At 43.9% G+C, this 13,725-nt stretch overlaps 1 protein-coding gene across 1 annotated transcript; it reads left to right on the top strand.

Moving 5' to 3' along the window:
* The first annotated feature begins 869 nt into the window (after positions 1 to 869).
* NXT2 (nuclear transport factor 2 like export factor 2) lies at positions 870 to 7,706 on the top strand. Its single transcript, XM_069867490.1, has 4 exons — positions 870 to 940; positions 2,298 to 2,384; positions 3,486 to 3,630; positions 4,524 to 7,706. Exons 1-4 carry the CDS (start codon positions 926 to 928, stop codon positions 4,700 to 4,702), a joined length of 426 nt encoding a protein of 141 aa, XP_069723591.1. The 5' UTR covers positions 870 to 925; the 3' UTR covers positions 4,703 to 7,706.
* The last annotated feature ends 6,019 nt before the right edge of the window (positions 7,707 to 13,725 follow it).

Genomic DNA, 13,725 nt, shown 5'->3' with positions numbered 1-13,725 from the left:
GTTCCTTTGTGCACTTGCCCACTTCTTCTCCGTGGTGGGAGTGTGAGCGTAAGCCTGGGTGCATTGTGCGACACAGCAGCTGAGGATCTCAGGACGTCTCTGTCTGAGTGACCGCAGCCACGGGCAGAAAAAGCGCATGGAGGAAAAACACAGAGAGATTGAAAATTTAGGTAAAATCAGGCACACGGTGCTTATGTGCTGACCTATTTTGACATCCAGGGTCTTGCAGACACAGTGTGTGGTACTTAGGGCCACATTACCTGCGACTGCATGTTGCACTTGTGCCATCAGCTGAGTACATGGCACGTGCCAGGGTACCAGAGGCACCTGCATCCCTGTTTGCACTCACAAGCTCACCTGTAGGTCACTGAAACACCGCCAGCCACCGGGCCAAAGCATGTAAGGCTTCTCCCTCACTTTGACTGCTGTTGAAGATCATTACCCAAACTCATGTGGTTTTTTTTTTATCCATAAAAATATTGATTTATTATTTCACAAGCAGCACAAACCGACAGCTCTTTTCCTCACACACCCCCTCCCTGGGGTCAGACAGCAAACTGCGGGTGGTTGGCTGGTAAGCCCTGGCAGAGGCTCCATCCCTGGAGGGGTCAAACACGTGCTGGGCTGGCAGCTGGGCTTGGGGGACTCAGAGCTCTTTTCCACTGGGGCCTTGGGCAGCCTGGTCCAGCGGGAGGTGTCCCTGCCCATGGCGGGGGGGGGTGTGGTGGAACCGCATGGGCTTTGAGGTCTCTTCCAGCCCAAACCATTCCACGATTCCACCGTGTAAGGCGCTCCCGGCCCGTTTCTACCCCGGAACCCGCGGCGGCGCCCGGGCCCGCGGCCGAGCCCTTTTGGCGGGCACACGGCAGCGACGGCCGGAAGCGGCGGCCCCATCCGGCGCCGTCCCGCGCGCGCCTCGCTCCCCATGGCCGCCTCCGTGGTGAGTCCCGCGCCGGGCCGCGCCCTCCCGGCCCTCGGCTCCCCCGGCCCCTCGTATGTCGCCCCCACCTCGTCGTGTCCCCCTCGTCCCCCGCTTCCCCCTCGTCCCCCGTGTCCCCCCGGTCCCCGCTGCCGGCCGCCGAGCTGTCGCTGTGCGGAGGTCCCGGGCCGAGCGGTGGGCGCCGCGTTCTGTCGACACCGCCTTGGGGCCAGCGGCTGGGCTGGGTCCTCGGAATGGCCCTTAAGGTTCTCAAGGGCTTATTTTTTTTTCCTTCTGGTCGGTGGTTTTCTGTTAAATGCTGGGAGGAAAGTCGGGGAAGGACTTTAAACAAGGAGAGATGAGACGAGGGTGAATGGCTTTAAGTGGGAGCGGGGAAGATTTAGATTCGACATAAGGGGGAAATTCTTCACCATGAGAGTGGGGAGGCCCTGGCCCAGGTTGCCCAGTGAAGCTGTGGCTGCCCCATCCCTGGAGATGTTCAAGGCCAGGTTGGATGGGCCTTGGGCACCTGACCCAGTGGGAGGTGTCCCCGCCCATGGCAGGGGTGGAACTGGATGATCTTTAAGGTCCCTTCCAACCCAAACCATTCTATGATTCTGTGAAAGATTCCCGAGTGAGGGTGTCAGGCAGTGGAGCAGAAACCTGAGGGAAATTCAGAATCGCTGCTTTCCAGGATGTCGCAGTTCAGGGTCTGTAAAGGATCAAGGGATCCCAGTGCAGTGCTTCGACAGCACAGGCAGCAGTTGCCTTTGGATGAATAAAAATGAGAGACATAAGGAAAATAATGAGATGTGAGGATAAGTGGTTTTTTACTGGTGGATGTAGCACTGGAGTGATTGATACTGGAATACATCCAGTGTATGTGCACGTTCTCTCTCTCATTTTTATGTATATAAAGTTATATATGTTATTGCATTTTATATATGTGCATATGATGGTATTTTTAAATGACACCGTGATGGCTTTCTTGCTAATTTTCAGCAATGTGTTGAATAAATTCTGTTCCTTAATTTTGTTTCAGAGCAGCCATCACCACAACAAATATTTTCACTGAATGCTTGCATGTTCACACCACTTTCAGTCAACTGTAGCCCATTTTTCAATGTAAATATTTTTAATTTAAGTACAATAAGTGTATCAGCATTAAAAGAGAATCCTAAAACTGTGACCTGGCTTAAAGCTGGTACCTCCTGCAAGTAGGAAAGGAGTTTGGAATCAATTTCAATGTTATTTGACATCATCTGTCAGTGAGGATGGAGAAGACCAACCAAAACTACTTGCTGGAGAAATTGCATAGATGACCAGGTTGCAGAAAATCACGTAACTTTAGTAATTTGGTGTGATTTCTTCTCTCTAGGACTTCAAAACCTACGTGGATCAAGCTTGTAGAGCTGCAGATGAATTTGTCAACATTTATTATGAGACAATGGATAAAAGAAGAAGGGTACGTATATATTTTGACAACAGTGAGAACCGTCTCATGCATTTTCTGCTTGTTTTTCTAATAAGCATTACACTCCCAAGCCCTGGGAAGTCGGTTACCATGCATTGTCTGGGCCAGGTTGAGACCCTTAGGCTGCCCTATTGGAGGATTTTGTTACTGTGCAGTTCGCTTTTTTGTAGAAGGACACTTTGAGAAAGTGCCTTAGACTTCTTCATGGTGGTAGTTCTTGCGTCTGACTGTGTTTTACACGTATAGGGCTTGGTCAGCACAGGCAGATTTGTCTCTGAGGTCATGATTTGGCTTATTTTTTTCCAGACTTCTTTTATTAGCGCTTATCCCTTCTGTTTCTGGGAGGCTTCAGTAGTGCCTGAGGATAAAGCAGAAGCAGCTCTATCTGCCTCTGAAAGTCTCCACGAACCACATTGATGTGGTATCATATATATTTACGCCAAAAGAGAGCTGTGGAGACTGCTCTTTGGAATTTTAAATGTACTGTAATTTAATAGTTCTACATTATGTGAAAATAGCAGCAGTTGCATGTTACTTCATGGTCACCTTGTGCATGAGTTGGTCAGGCAACAGCTTGAGGGAGAGCTGGGCAGATACACTGCTGTTACAGCATAGGAAGCATTTGGGAATTCCTGGTCTGCTCCTGCCAGTAGCTGACCCTTTTGCCTTTCTATTGTTCCTGGTGTTAACTTTCCTTTTATCTGAAATTGTACTTTCTGGCATAATCTGTGTTATGCAACCCCTGCAAAAAAATCAGTGATAATTTTTTCTGGGAAAAAAATTGCTAGCACCTTTTGCTAGCAACTTGTTTAGTTCCGTGACTGGATTTAAAGGAATCTCATTAGTGTTTAAATTTGGATGCATATGAGTCACTATGCAAGTTACAAAGGAGAATGTGTGTCAGTTAGTTGTAATTCTTGGTCAAGACTACTAATTGTTAGAAGGAGTTGGTATTTCAGGAGGGCGTTTTACCAAAATAACAGAAGGAATCAGTAATTCAGGACATAAAGATTCAAAGAACATTCTTTTCTAAGTTGTCCAGTGTATGTGTTCACACGTTTTCCCTAAATATGTATTTTCATAATCACTCAGGCTTTATCAAGACTTTATTTGGACAAAGCAACGTTGGTTTGGAATGGTAACGCAGTGTCCGGGCAAGAAGAACTGAATAAATTTTTTGAAATGTTGCCATCTAGTGAATTCCAGGTTAATGTGTTGGACTGCCAGCCCGTTCATGGTATGGTCGTATTACAGTTTATCTATTTATTTTCCAGTCTTTTTATAACTGTTGAAATTGAACCGCGGTTATAGTAGTGCTTAATGTTTCTTTTGGAACAAGCTTAGAGAAAGTGCTGGGGGGTTGAAGTGCCAAGTTCTGCATAAAGCACAAATCAAGAGATGCAGCAGCTCTACACTTCTCAGGTCTGGGAAAACACTTTTTTGTTACTCTTATATTCAGATGTGATGTTTTTTTCTGTATTGAAAAAGTCTGGCTTATCAGGTTGTGTTGTTCTTGACAATATCTGAGAGTCAAGAGACATCTACTGTAGCCTTTGATGCTCACCTGCAGTATAATGTGGAATAAGTCATTAACCCATGTGTGCTTAGATTTCTTTACATATGGAATAGATGTTACGTTCATTAGATTTCTGATTAACAACTGCTAAAAATGGCACACACAATTGAGAAGTTAATAAATTACTGCTAGTAGATATTTTGGGAATAGAAGTTACGCAAAAGCCTGTGGTCAAGCACGCTTGCTTTGCTCTGCTGTGAAAAAGATATAATCTCTAATGGGGAAAAACAGTATGCAACTTGCTAAATATGAATATATAGATCTCAAATAATGAGAGTTTATTCCAAGGAAAAAAATCAAGTGTTTGTTATAGTACTCTAAAGTGAGCAGCACAAGATTAAAATAGGCCATTAGGAAGCAGCGTTGGTGAGCGAAGGCACCATTGTCTGTATAGAAATGATGCAAGAAAACTGTGTTTTCACGACTGTGTAACCAGTTGTTGGCCTACAACTGGTGTAACAAGAATGGAAGGAAACTTCTGTGTACATTTCCTACTTCTTTGCCTGTTAGTCTTCGTTTGAGTTGTATTCTTTATACTTTTTCTCCTTGTGAAGAGCAAGCTACTCAAGGCCAGACGACAGTCCTCGTGGTGACAAGTGGGACAGTAAAATTTGATGGTGACAAGCAGCGCTACTTCAATCAGAACTTCTTGCTGACAGCGCAGGCCACACCTGCCAACACAGTATGGAAGATTGCCAGTGACTGTTTCCGCTTTCAGGACTGGGCCAGTTAGTGAGGATTGGCTACTGGAAGTGACCTCTCATTCAACAGGTTGAAATGAGCTCCACGTATGGGAACGATCGCTCTTCGTGTTGCGTCTGCCGTTGCGGAACGTCTACAGATGTTTCAGGGTTGATCCCGGTGACTGTGGGATTAGTGGTAAACTTAAAATGTGAGAGGTTTCTCGTGTTAGTCGAACCTAATAAAATGCTGAAGGCAGTGAGCTGTGTTGGAATCATTCCTAAAATGCCTTACATGCAGCTGAGCTGCCACTTCCAGACTTCTTCTATGTAGTGCTCAAACTCTACTCAGAATCCTTTTAATGTACAAATTTGACCAAGCGTGTAGTTTTTTCTTTCACTTTGAAAAGATCTATTTTTACAGTAGCATCTTCCCTCTTTTAAAGAAGGTGCTTGTGGTGTGTAGATGGAATTCTGAAAGCTCCCTGGTCATTGGAAAGCTAACGTTACCTTCTGTAATATGGAAGGACTAAATAATCTCACCAGGTTTCATTTTGGCTTGAGCTCCTCAGACCTTGGTTGTAGTTGATTTACACTTGATTCGTATGTAGGATGTGCTGAATGATTCAGCGCTCCTATGCCAACAGCTCCTGTCACAGGCATGTGAAGGACTTCAAACTGATCATTTTTCTTTTGAAGTCTTACAGTGTACAAAATAGGTCAGTTCTATAGTTTGTTTGCTTTAACTGTTATTTCTGTTGCTATGAAGTTTGTACTATTTTTCTCATATTCAGTCTGCAAGTTTTGAATCCCTGCTGTCTTTTCAGGAAACATTGTAGTAAAAAAAGTGGCACTGAAAGTGTGTATTACTGTGAAGCCTTCAACTTTTATCTTCAGTACTGTTATTCAGAACAGGTGCTTTGATTATTTTCAACTTAGAAAAACAGCTCTGAACACAAATACCGTATTCCTCTCATGCAAATTTTTACTGTACTTTTCATGTTGTTTTTAAATATTACCTGTAATTATTGAGGGGGCGGGTGTCTTGCTTTAAATTTGCAGTTTAAAGCTTTCAGCTGCTTTAAAATAGTTTTCAAGACTGCAGGTTAAGACTGTCTGTCTTAACTTGGGATCTAAAGAGTAAACCTGAGTATCAGCAGATTTGTTTCAAGCTGATACACTTCTAAAAGCAGTTATGACTGCAGCTCTTCATGACCTAAGTTGGGAGAACTGTGAAAACAAGCAATATCTAACTTGTGTAGAACATCTGAAAACATCTGTAGTTTGCTATGTAATCCCACAAATAATGGGATGTTTAAGTGAAATGTTTGGGTTTATTTACTTTTAAAGCACTCTGGTCTTTGTATCAGTAACTTAAAATTGGTGGCCTGTCTCTGTTCAGAAGCTGTTTATGTTCTGAACTATTGTGTAACTATTTTTCAGCCTGAAGAATATGAATTCCTGCAAAATAATGCAAGAAGTCTGGAATTTTTGAAAACTGTAAATACGTTATTTCTGTACGCAGTGAAGAAAGGTTTGCTTTATTTATGCACTCTTTGTTCTTAAGTGTATGCAAGGTTCATAGATTTGTATTTCTTTTACAAATTTAAAAAGAAAATGTAACCCTAAACTTGCCTGTGACTGGTACAGCATTATTGAACTGTGGCACTCGTGTGGGGTGCTTTTCTCTTTTTAATTTGCTGTTGGTTGTGTAAGTAGTGTTGCAGCTCTGCTTTGCACACACAAAACAGGCTTTGACTTTTGACATGCAGTGACGGGTGCAACTACAGCATTTGCTTGTTGAACTTTGAAGGCTGTCGCCAGAACATACACTCACAGCTTTACCTGATAAGCTTGCCCTGGGAATAAATACTTATTGGATATTTTTATTCAAGTTTTAATTTATATAGTCATTTTTAAGCTTTTTCTAGGCAGATATTTAGACTATATGAGGCAATGTTTGAATCAGATGTTATTCTTCTGACATATTTTCATACTATTCACATGCATTTCAGGCTACTTTGAAATTTGACTTCTGCAATTAATAGTAAAAAAACCCCAAAACCAAAAAAAAACTGACCCAGTTTCCAGTTCAACTTCTTACTTAGTGAGATATGTCGTTGGGTTTGGTACGTGTACAGGGAGGTCTGGAGAGAAACTTACTAGAACATGGATGCTTCAGCCTGGGGAGAAGGGCCAGTGGTGTGCTGCCTGTTTCCATCCTCTTGGGTGAGGATTGCTTAGGGTGAGTCAGTACTCCCATGATGAGTGGTTGCTCTTAATAACTGAAAATGCTGTTTCACAAAATATTTTTAAGGAGCATACAAAGTGATAATGTAGCAATTGGATTAAATCAGTGATTTTACAACTGAGTAATTAATGGCACAAACATAACATCTCTTCCATACCAGCTGGAGAAGGTAGGGATGCTGCAGCTCTTTGCTGCTGGTTAAAACTTCTGTGCTGAAATCACCAGAAGGGAATATGCAAATACTTCTTATTCTGTTCAGTACAAAACCATCCGGCTGATTTAGTGGTCTCTCTGCTGACTCTGCTATAATATCTGAAATTTACAATGGGCATCTATAAAGTGAAGATGTTTATTCTCTGAGCTGTAACCAGGAGTTAATATTACCATCTTTTGCTCTTTGTTACCGAGTAACTCAAGTGCAACTGGTCAGTGAAACAGGCAGCTAAAGAGCTGAGCACTTCACATACTAACTTGCAGCTACTGAAGACTTGGTAGATCTTCCCTTTTGTGTACATTCCCTGTATTGTCTTCATCAGTTGTTATTTTTGTGTTGCTTTGTTCTTTTGGCATACTGCAGTTAAATTGACTTAAAATACTTGTGCTGTTTCTTGGAATGGAGAAAGGTGATTTGTTGTGATAGGTTTGATATTTGTACACTTATCCTGATTGGAGAAAAATGCATTATAAAGAAATGCTGCTTTATCAGTAAATGACTTTCCACACTTGAAAATATTTTGTAAGTTTTTGAAATTGTTTAAGACCTCTGAATAATAATTAAAAAAATTATACTAAAACACAACTCAAAACCCTGCCTGATGTTCTGCTTTTTTTTTTTTTTTTGTAATACAAGTTATCATAGTTTGTTCTTATGACTTTAAAAGTACCAGAAATAATTTTTGCCTTCCTTATTCTTACTGCTTGTGTTCTAGGTGTGAGTTATATGTTCTGATGGTTGCAGCACGGTGCTGGAGCACTGCACGACAGGCTGACTGTGAGCTCTTTGTCAGTGCTGCAGTAAAAAAATAGGTCTCTGGAATAATAACCATATACCAAATGCCTCACCAAGAGCACTGGCAAGCCGTAAGTGGTATTGAACTGGCTAGAGGAACAATCTGAAATGGATGTTTCTCTCTAAAATCTACTGACATTTAGGCTGCTGTCCAACAAATACCTGGACAAGTAAAACAAAGCTTGTGTCAGATGCTTGGTATATAAGTACTTTCACTGAGAACATGTTGCTGTGCCTCTGCTGTTTCTCTGCTAAGAAGCAATGAAACACTCAAATAAGGGATGGTTCATGTGATAACTGATGATTTAATCACTTTATTGCTGTTTAAAACATCAGATTACTTACACGGTGTAGAAAGCAGCTTTTAGTTGCTGGCAACAAAATGGTGAGGACATTAATGTGAGGTAAATGTTTGTGTGGAAACAGCCATCGCTCCAGAAACATGTTCTAGAAACAACGCCAAATCTGTTATACGGTTCTTGCTGTGCTTGAGGTGCAGGTTTCAGTGAGTCTTTGCAAGCAGTCAGTTTTTGTAATTGTTCTGAGCAAGGCTCTGACAGCTGATGCAGTGTAAAGGTTTAGGAGCTCTGGGAAAAATAAATCACAGTTAGGACCAAAACAGAAGGTATTTTTGCATGTGTGCTGAAAGGGAATCCAGAAATTGCTCTTTCAGTATTCCCCCTGGGCTGAAGAAAAGAGTAGTTATGGCTTTCTAAATAAGCTTTTCTTTTCTGATCCGAACTGAGACGAAGTAGATAATTGATAGCTGAGCATATTCCTTCAGAAGGCTGGGATTAATAACAGAAATAAAGCTATCTTGTTATCTTTTGTGTCCAGTGATTGAAAAGGACTGTGGAGACTACCTGGCCAATTTGCCCTGCATCAGTAGTACTGGGGCCTTGGAGTATACTATTGATGGGAAAAGCCTGTTGGATGGCAGGGGCTGAGTTTTGTATTATGACCTAATTCAGTTCAGTCCCGGTGGGTTTGCAGCTTCTTGGTTTTTCAGGGTTTTTGACCAGTACACAATGTATTTGGCTTTGTGAAACAAACAGAAATAAATTAATTTCTGCTGGGCTTATTATTTATTTATCAAGGCCTCTGTATGCCACAATAGGAATTCCCCTTGGGTGTTCAAGTACTTTGGTGTGTGTATTCATGCTAACAGAGTACGAATGAACTTGATGTGAACTTACATTATCAGCTCTGCAGTGAAACCTTTTGTCAACTGCAGCACGTTCCTAGGTTATGAGTGTCTAAAGCATGTTTTTCTTCAGAACTCAGTGCATCCATGCTGAATCCTTAGGTTCATGTGGATGGAATGATCCACAGGGGAATTGCGAGTTCTTAGGTGTAACTGAATTTATTAGCAGGCTTGAATTCCTGATGGACTGAAGTTTTGCAACTCTAAAAGGTTTAATTTTGTTGTGTTTCTCCCAGTCGCGGGGCAGCGCTGCTCGGTAGGGCAGTCTAACCTCATTTCCTAGGGTTCCTGTTTCCAGCTGAGCTCTATGGGTGTTGCTTTCACTGGAGAGTCCAGAAAACAGAGGGCTTCACTCCAGAGGGCAGTTCTGTTGTCAATTAAGAGTCCCATAGGACTCAACTCCCCTGAGTAACTATCCCGTGGTACACTTTCATCTTTAATTTGTGATTTAAAGCAATTCAAAGAAGTACATGGACTATAACAAGAAATTGTACTGTGTGTTTATGGGAAAAAGATAAAATGTAAAAGAAAAACATTCTGTCTTTACAGTTAGAGGTTCTACATTGTCTTGACAGTAATGGCATAAATAAACAAGGGGCTTATGATTCTAAATGGAATTACAATTTGTGTAGTGGTATCTGCTGGTTATTATTCCCTCATGACTGCTCAGGTGTGAGACGGGTATAGGGAATAAAAACAGTTTGTATTTTACTGCTGTTATCTACTGCAGACACCATGAATATTAGAAAGGTGTGAATAAACCCCAGTATACAGCAAACTAAATTTGTATATTTAAGTATTTGTAGATGCATATTGTAGTTAAGCATATCTCTGTATATGGTGTGTATCTTGTTCCAGTGTGAGCTACAGGTAACGCACGATGGTGTTACCTTATTTAAACATCTGGCTGAACTGTAACTAAGAATGGATGGTCTGATATAAATCACAGATTACTGCAGTTCACCAAGACCTTGTGATTCTGTCAGATGTTGAAAGGTACAGATAGAACAGCAGGTAATTAGCATTAGATGTTTTGTTAGTTACTTGGCAGGAGATCTTGTCCTTTCCTTATTTGTGATGAAGGGTAAATTTTTCATAAGGGAAGCCTTTTTTTATAGGTAGGACCCAAATACTGTACGTTGCACATACTTTGCTTTTCGAGGAGGGGAGCAGAGAAATGGATGGATTATGAAGCTATGTAACGACGGGTATTTGTTGGACACTGACTCAGAGGGACTGCCACAAAAGTCTCTCAGATTTGTCCATAGGCTGAAGCAGTGGAGAACAGTTGGTAACCAGCTGATATTAAATAAAACACGTTCAGCACATGTTTTAGTGCCCAGTGCATTGAAGCTTTAGTATGTGCAATCCTTGCTGCTCAGAAAACTGTAACAGCCCTTGCCCTTTCCTGTCTAATCTAGACAAGTTCAGCAGCAGCAGCGGCAGTTAGCACTGCAGCTCCTGAAAACTTCCAAAGCTGTTAGTGTCTAATCCCTCCTGGAGGGCAGAGTCCTGCTGACTGGCAGTGGTCAGGCAGAAGGGGAGAAGTTAATCACAGAGGCCGGTTAAATAAAATGGTTTGGATGTGCGTAATGATTCCCTCCTTCTTACAGGGGGATACTCAGGTTGCAGTCACCTTAATTCTGATCATAATGAGGGAAATCCTCACAGAAAATCTACTAGTGGGGCTGCTACGGTGTTTTAGTTGTCCCAGTGTGAAAGTTCATTAGACAGTCAGCTTCAGTGACTTATATACGTGCATGTGTATATATATGTGTATATTTCTTGCTTATGGCTCTTCAAAAAGCACAGGTTGAACGTAGCACTTGTATTTTCCAGAGATACTGTGAATCCTTGCAGGTGGAGGCAGCTGACTAGAGCGTGCGCTGTAATTGTTTCTGGAGCTTGATCATGGTTTTTTTTCCTTTTCAGTTTTTAAAATGTCTAGGTACTCACAAGATATTGTTTGATATCTAATGATACTTTGTAATTTGGCCTGTGGATATTACAGTCTTTTTCTACAATGACAAAGCTGACTCGATAACTGCCGGTCTTCACAAGCATTTTTAATGTTTAAACTCATCACTTCAGATATCCAGTTTACAAAGACACAGTAGAGATAACAACATACAGTAGTTGCCAAGCATAAGAAGAACTTAAGACCATTTTGCTGTTGGAAAGAATATGCTTGAATGCTACATAGGAAACCTAAGTCTAACATCAAAATCTCTCTTCCTTTGAAGTTAATGTCAAAGCTGCTTTTTCCTGCAGTGTGGTTTGGATGAAACCCAAATAGTAATTTATACTGTGTAGTGCAGCATTCCTAGCGAAGGTGCTGGTTCTTTGGAATTGTTCATTAATCTTTACCTGAAAAATCCACCCCACCCCTGGACTGTTCACATGGCTGGAGCACCCGAAACAGCCTTTGCCTGCCTGGGTTGTTTGTGCAGAAAGCATTTGCTGTGCATCATTTCCATCTTCACGTTTACCTCGTACAAAGATGTTCTTGGAAGAAGGACGATGGTATCCATGTGTGGAAGGATGGCATTAATGGATTTGAATGTTAGTGTGCTCTGGCAAATCCATGGTGCCGAAATGAGGTACGGATGCTTTCCTTGAGGGAACAATTTCAGTCTTGAAGCGCATTTTGCACGTATAAATGCTCCCGCACGAGCCAGAGCGACGTGGCTTGGATGGAGCAGGACTGAACCCTTCCACCCCGGTGCTCAGAGAGGGACGGGGGCACTGGGGTGGGTACAAACCATTCCGGAGCAGCTGGGGGTCTGGAGGCGATGGACCAGGAGCGGGTCCCGGTGTGTGCTCAGAGCCCCGTGGCCGCACCGCGGCCCCAGTCCCGCTCGATGTAGGGGTGGTAGGGGTCGTGCTTGGACTCCTGCTTCCTCGAGCGGGTGTAAGCCAGGATGAGCGCCCCATCCAGACACCTGTAGAAGACCATGATGAGCAGGATGTACAGTGAGCCATCCCCCTCAGTGAGCAGAGCCCGTGTCTCCATGTGGTTCATGGAGCGAGAGCAGATCCAGAGGAGCCAGTTCCTCCGCTGGGGCGAGATCTCACCTGTAGCCCTGCGTTCAGTCCTGGTGTCCTCGGCACAGGAAGGACCTGGAGCTGTTGTAGCAGGTCCAGAGGAGGAGATGATTCTAGGGCTGGAGTACCTCCCATGCGAGGACAGGCTGAGAGAGTTGGGGTTCAGCCTGGAGAAGGGCTCCAGGGAGACCTTAGAGGAGCTTCCAGTGCAGGGATAGGCAGAGGGGGAATGGTTTTAAGCTGAAAGAGGGGAGATTGAGATGAGATCTTAGGATGAAATGTTTTGCTGTGAGGGTGAGGAGGCCCTGGCCCAGGTTGCCCAGGGAAGCTGTGGCTGCCCCATCCCTGGAGGGGTTCAAGGCCAGGTTGGATGGGGCTTGGAGCCCCTGATCCAGTGGGAGGTGTTCCTGCCCATGGCAGGGGTGGAACTGGGTGGACTTAAAGGTCCCTTCCAACCCAAACCATTCTCTGATCATAACCCTGTCATGCCTGAAGTCCAGATAAAATGGCTCAAGCAAGATATCTGAGGACACCTAGACCTGAGAGGTGTCAGGCACAGCCTGACTGCCTGGTTACTCAGAGCTGTGTTTTACAGCATCACTGGGTCATTTCAGTTGGAACAGACCTTTAAGATTATCAAGTTAACACTGCCAAGCCACCACTAAACTGTGTCCCTAAGCGCCATATCCGCATGGGTTTTAAATCTCTCCAGGGATGGTGACTCCACCACTGCACTGGGCAGCACATTCCAGTGCCCGAGAACCCTTTCAGTGAAGGAATATTTCTTAATATCCAGTCTACGTCTCTCCTGGCGCAAAATAGTCCGTTTGAAAGGTGCAGCTGGAAAAAAATGATTCTGTAGAAAACAGGTGAGCAGCCCTGATGCCTAGGAGCAGGTGAAGGTGCTGAGCACCAGCTGGGCTCCCTCCTGCCCTGGGAGGGAGCTGGGAGAGAATGGAGAAATATCTCCATTTCACTCAGAGAACCATCCAAACTGAGAGCCGTTAGCAGGCTCCTTGAAGCACAGGGGATCCTTGATGAAATTAAATGCTTGGCAACATGCTGGTCCACCAAAATGACGCTGGGAAGAAGCTGGTTGCAGGCATTTCAGCTGTGCTCGCTTGCAGGGCTCTTTGGGGCAAAGCCCATGGGCTCGGTGAGCGCAGCCGCCTGGGCAAGGGCTGTCACCCTGCCCTGTGCTGGCAGGGCTGCAGCGGAGCCAGGAGATGGCCCTGGGCAGGTTCGTGGGGCAGATCTGCTGTTGAGAGGTTCTGCTGGAGAAAAGCAAGGAAGGGTTGGATGGAAGGGCGGAGGGGGGACAGGAGCCTGAGCAGCAGCAGCTGCGGGGGTCAGACAACCAGAGGCAGGGTTAATTGGAGTAATTGAAATAGTTGGTAGTCACCTGAAGAGGATCTCTTCCTTGAGTGGGAAGGCTTGGAGAGGACTGTAACCTTAGCAGGCAGGTTTCTGAGCTGCTTCCATGTGTCTGCGCTCGAGAGGAACTGAGGTTGCAGCAGTCGGGTAAGATACCTCTGTTTGGTTTTTTTTCTCCTTCTAGAACTCTGTC

The sequence above is a fragment of the Phaenicophaeus curvirostris genome, chromosome 13 (genome assembly GCF_032191515.1).
Source record: "Phaenicophaeus curvirostris isolate KB17595 chromosome 13, BPBGC_Pcur_1.0, whole genome shotgun sequence".
Classification (NCBI taxonomy): domain Eukaryota; kingdom Metazoa; phylum Chordata; class Aves; order Cuculiformes; family Cuculidae; genus Phaenicophaeus; species Phaenicophaeus curvirostris.
The sequence above is the reverse complement of the archived record's forward strand: the minus strand, read 5'-3'. Positions and strand labels throughout refer to the sequence as shown.

Excerpts from the sequence above, each read along its gene's own strand:
- NXT2 (XM_069867490.1), top strand. Across the intron at positions 2,385-3,485 it reads CAATGGATAAAAGAAGAAGG|GCTTTATCAAGACTTTATTT; the intron begins GTACGTATATAT and ends ATAATCACTCAG. Across the intron at positions 3,631-4,523 it reads GGACTGCCAGCCCGTTCATG|AGCAAGCTACTCAAGGCCAG; the intron begins GTATGGTCGTAT and ends CTCCTTGTGAAG.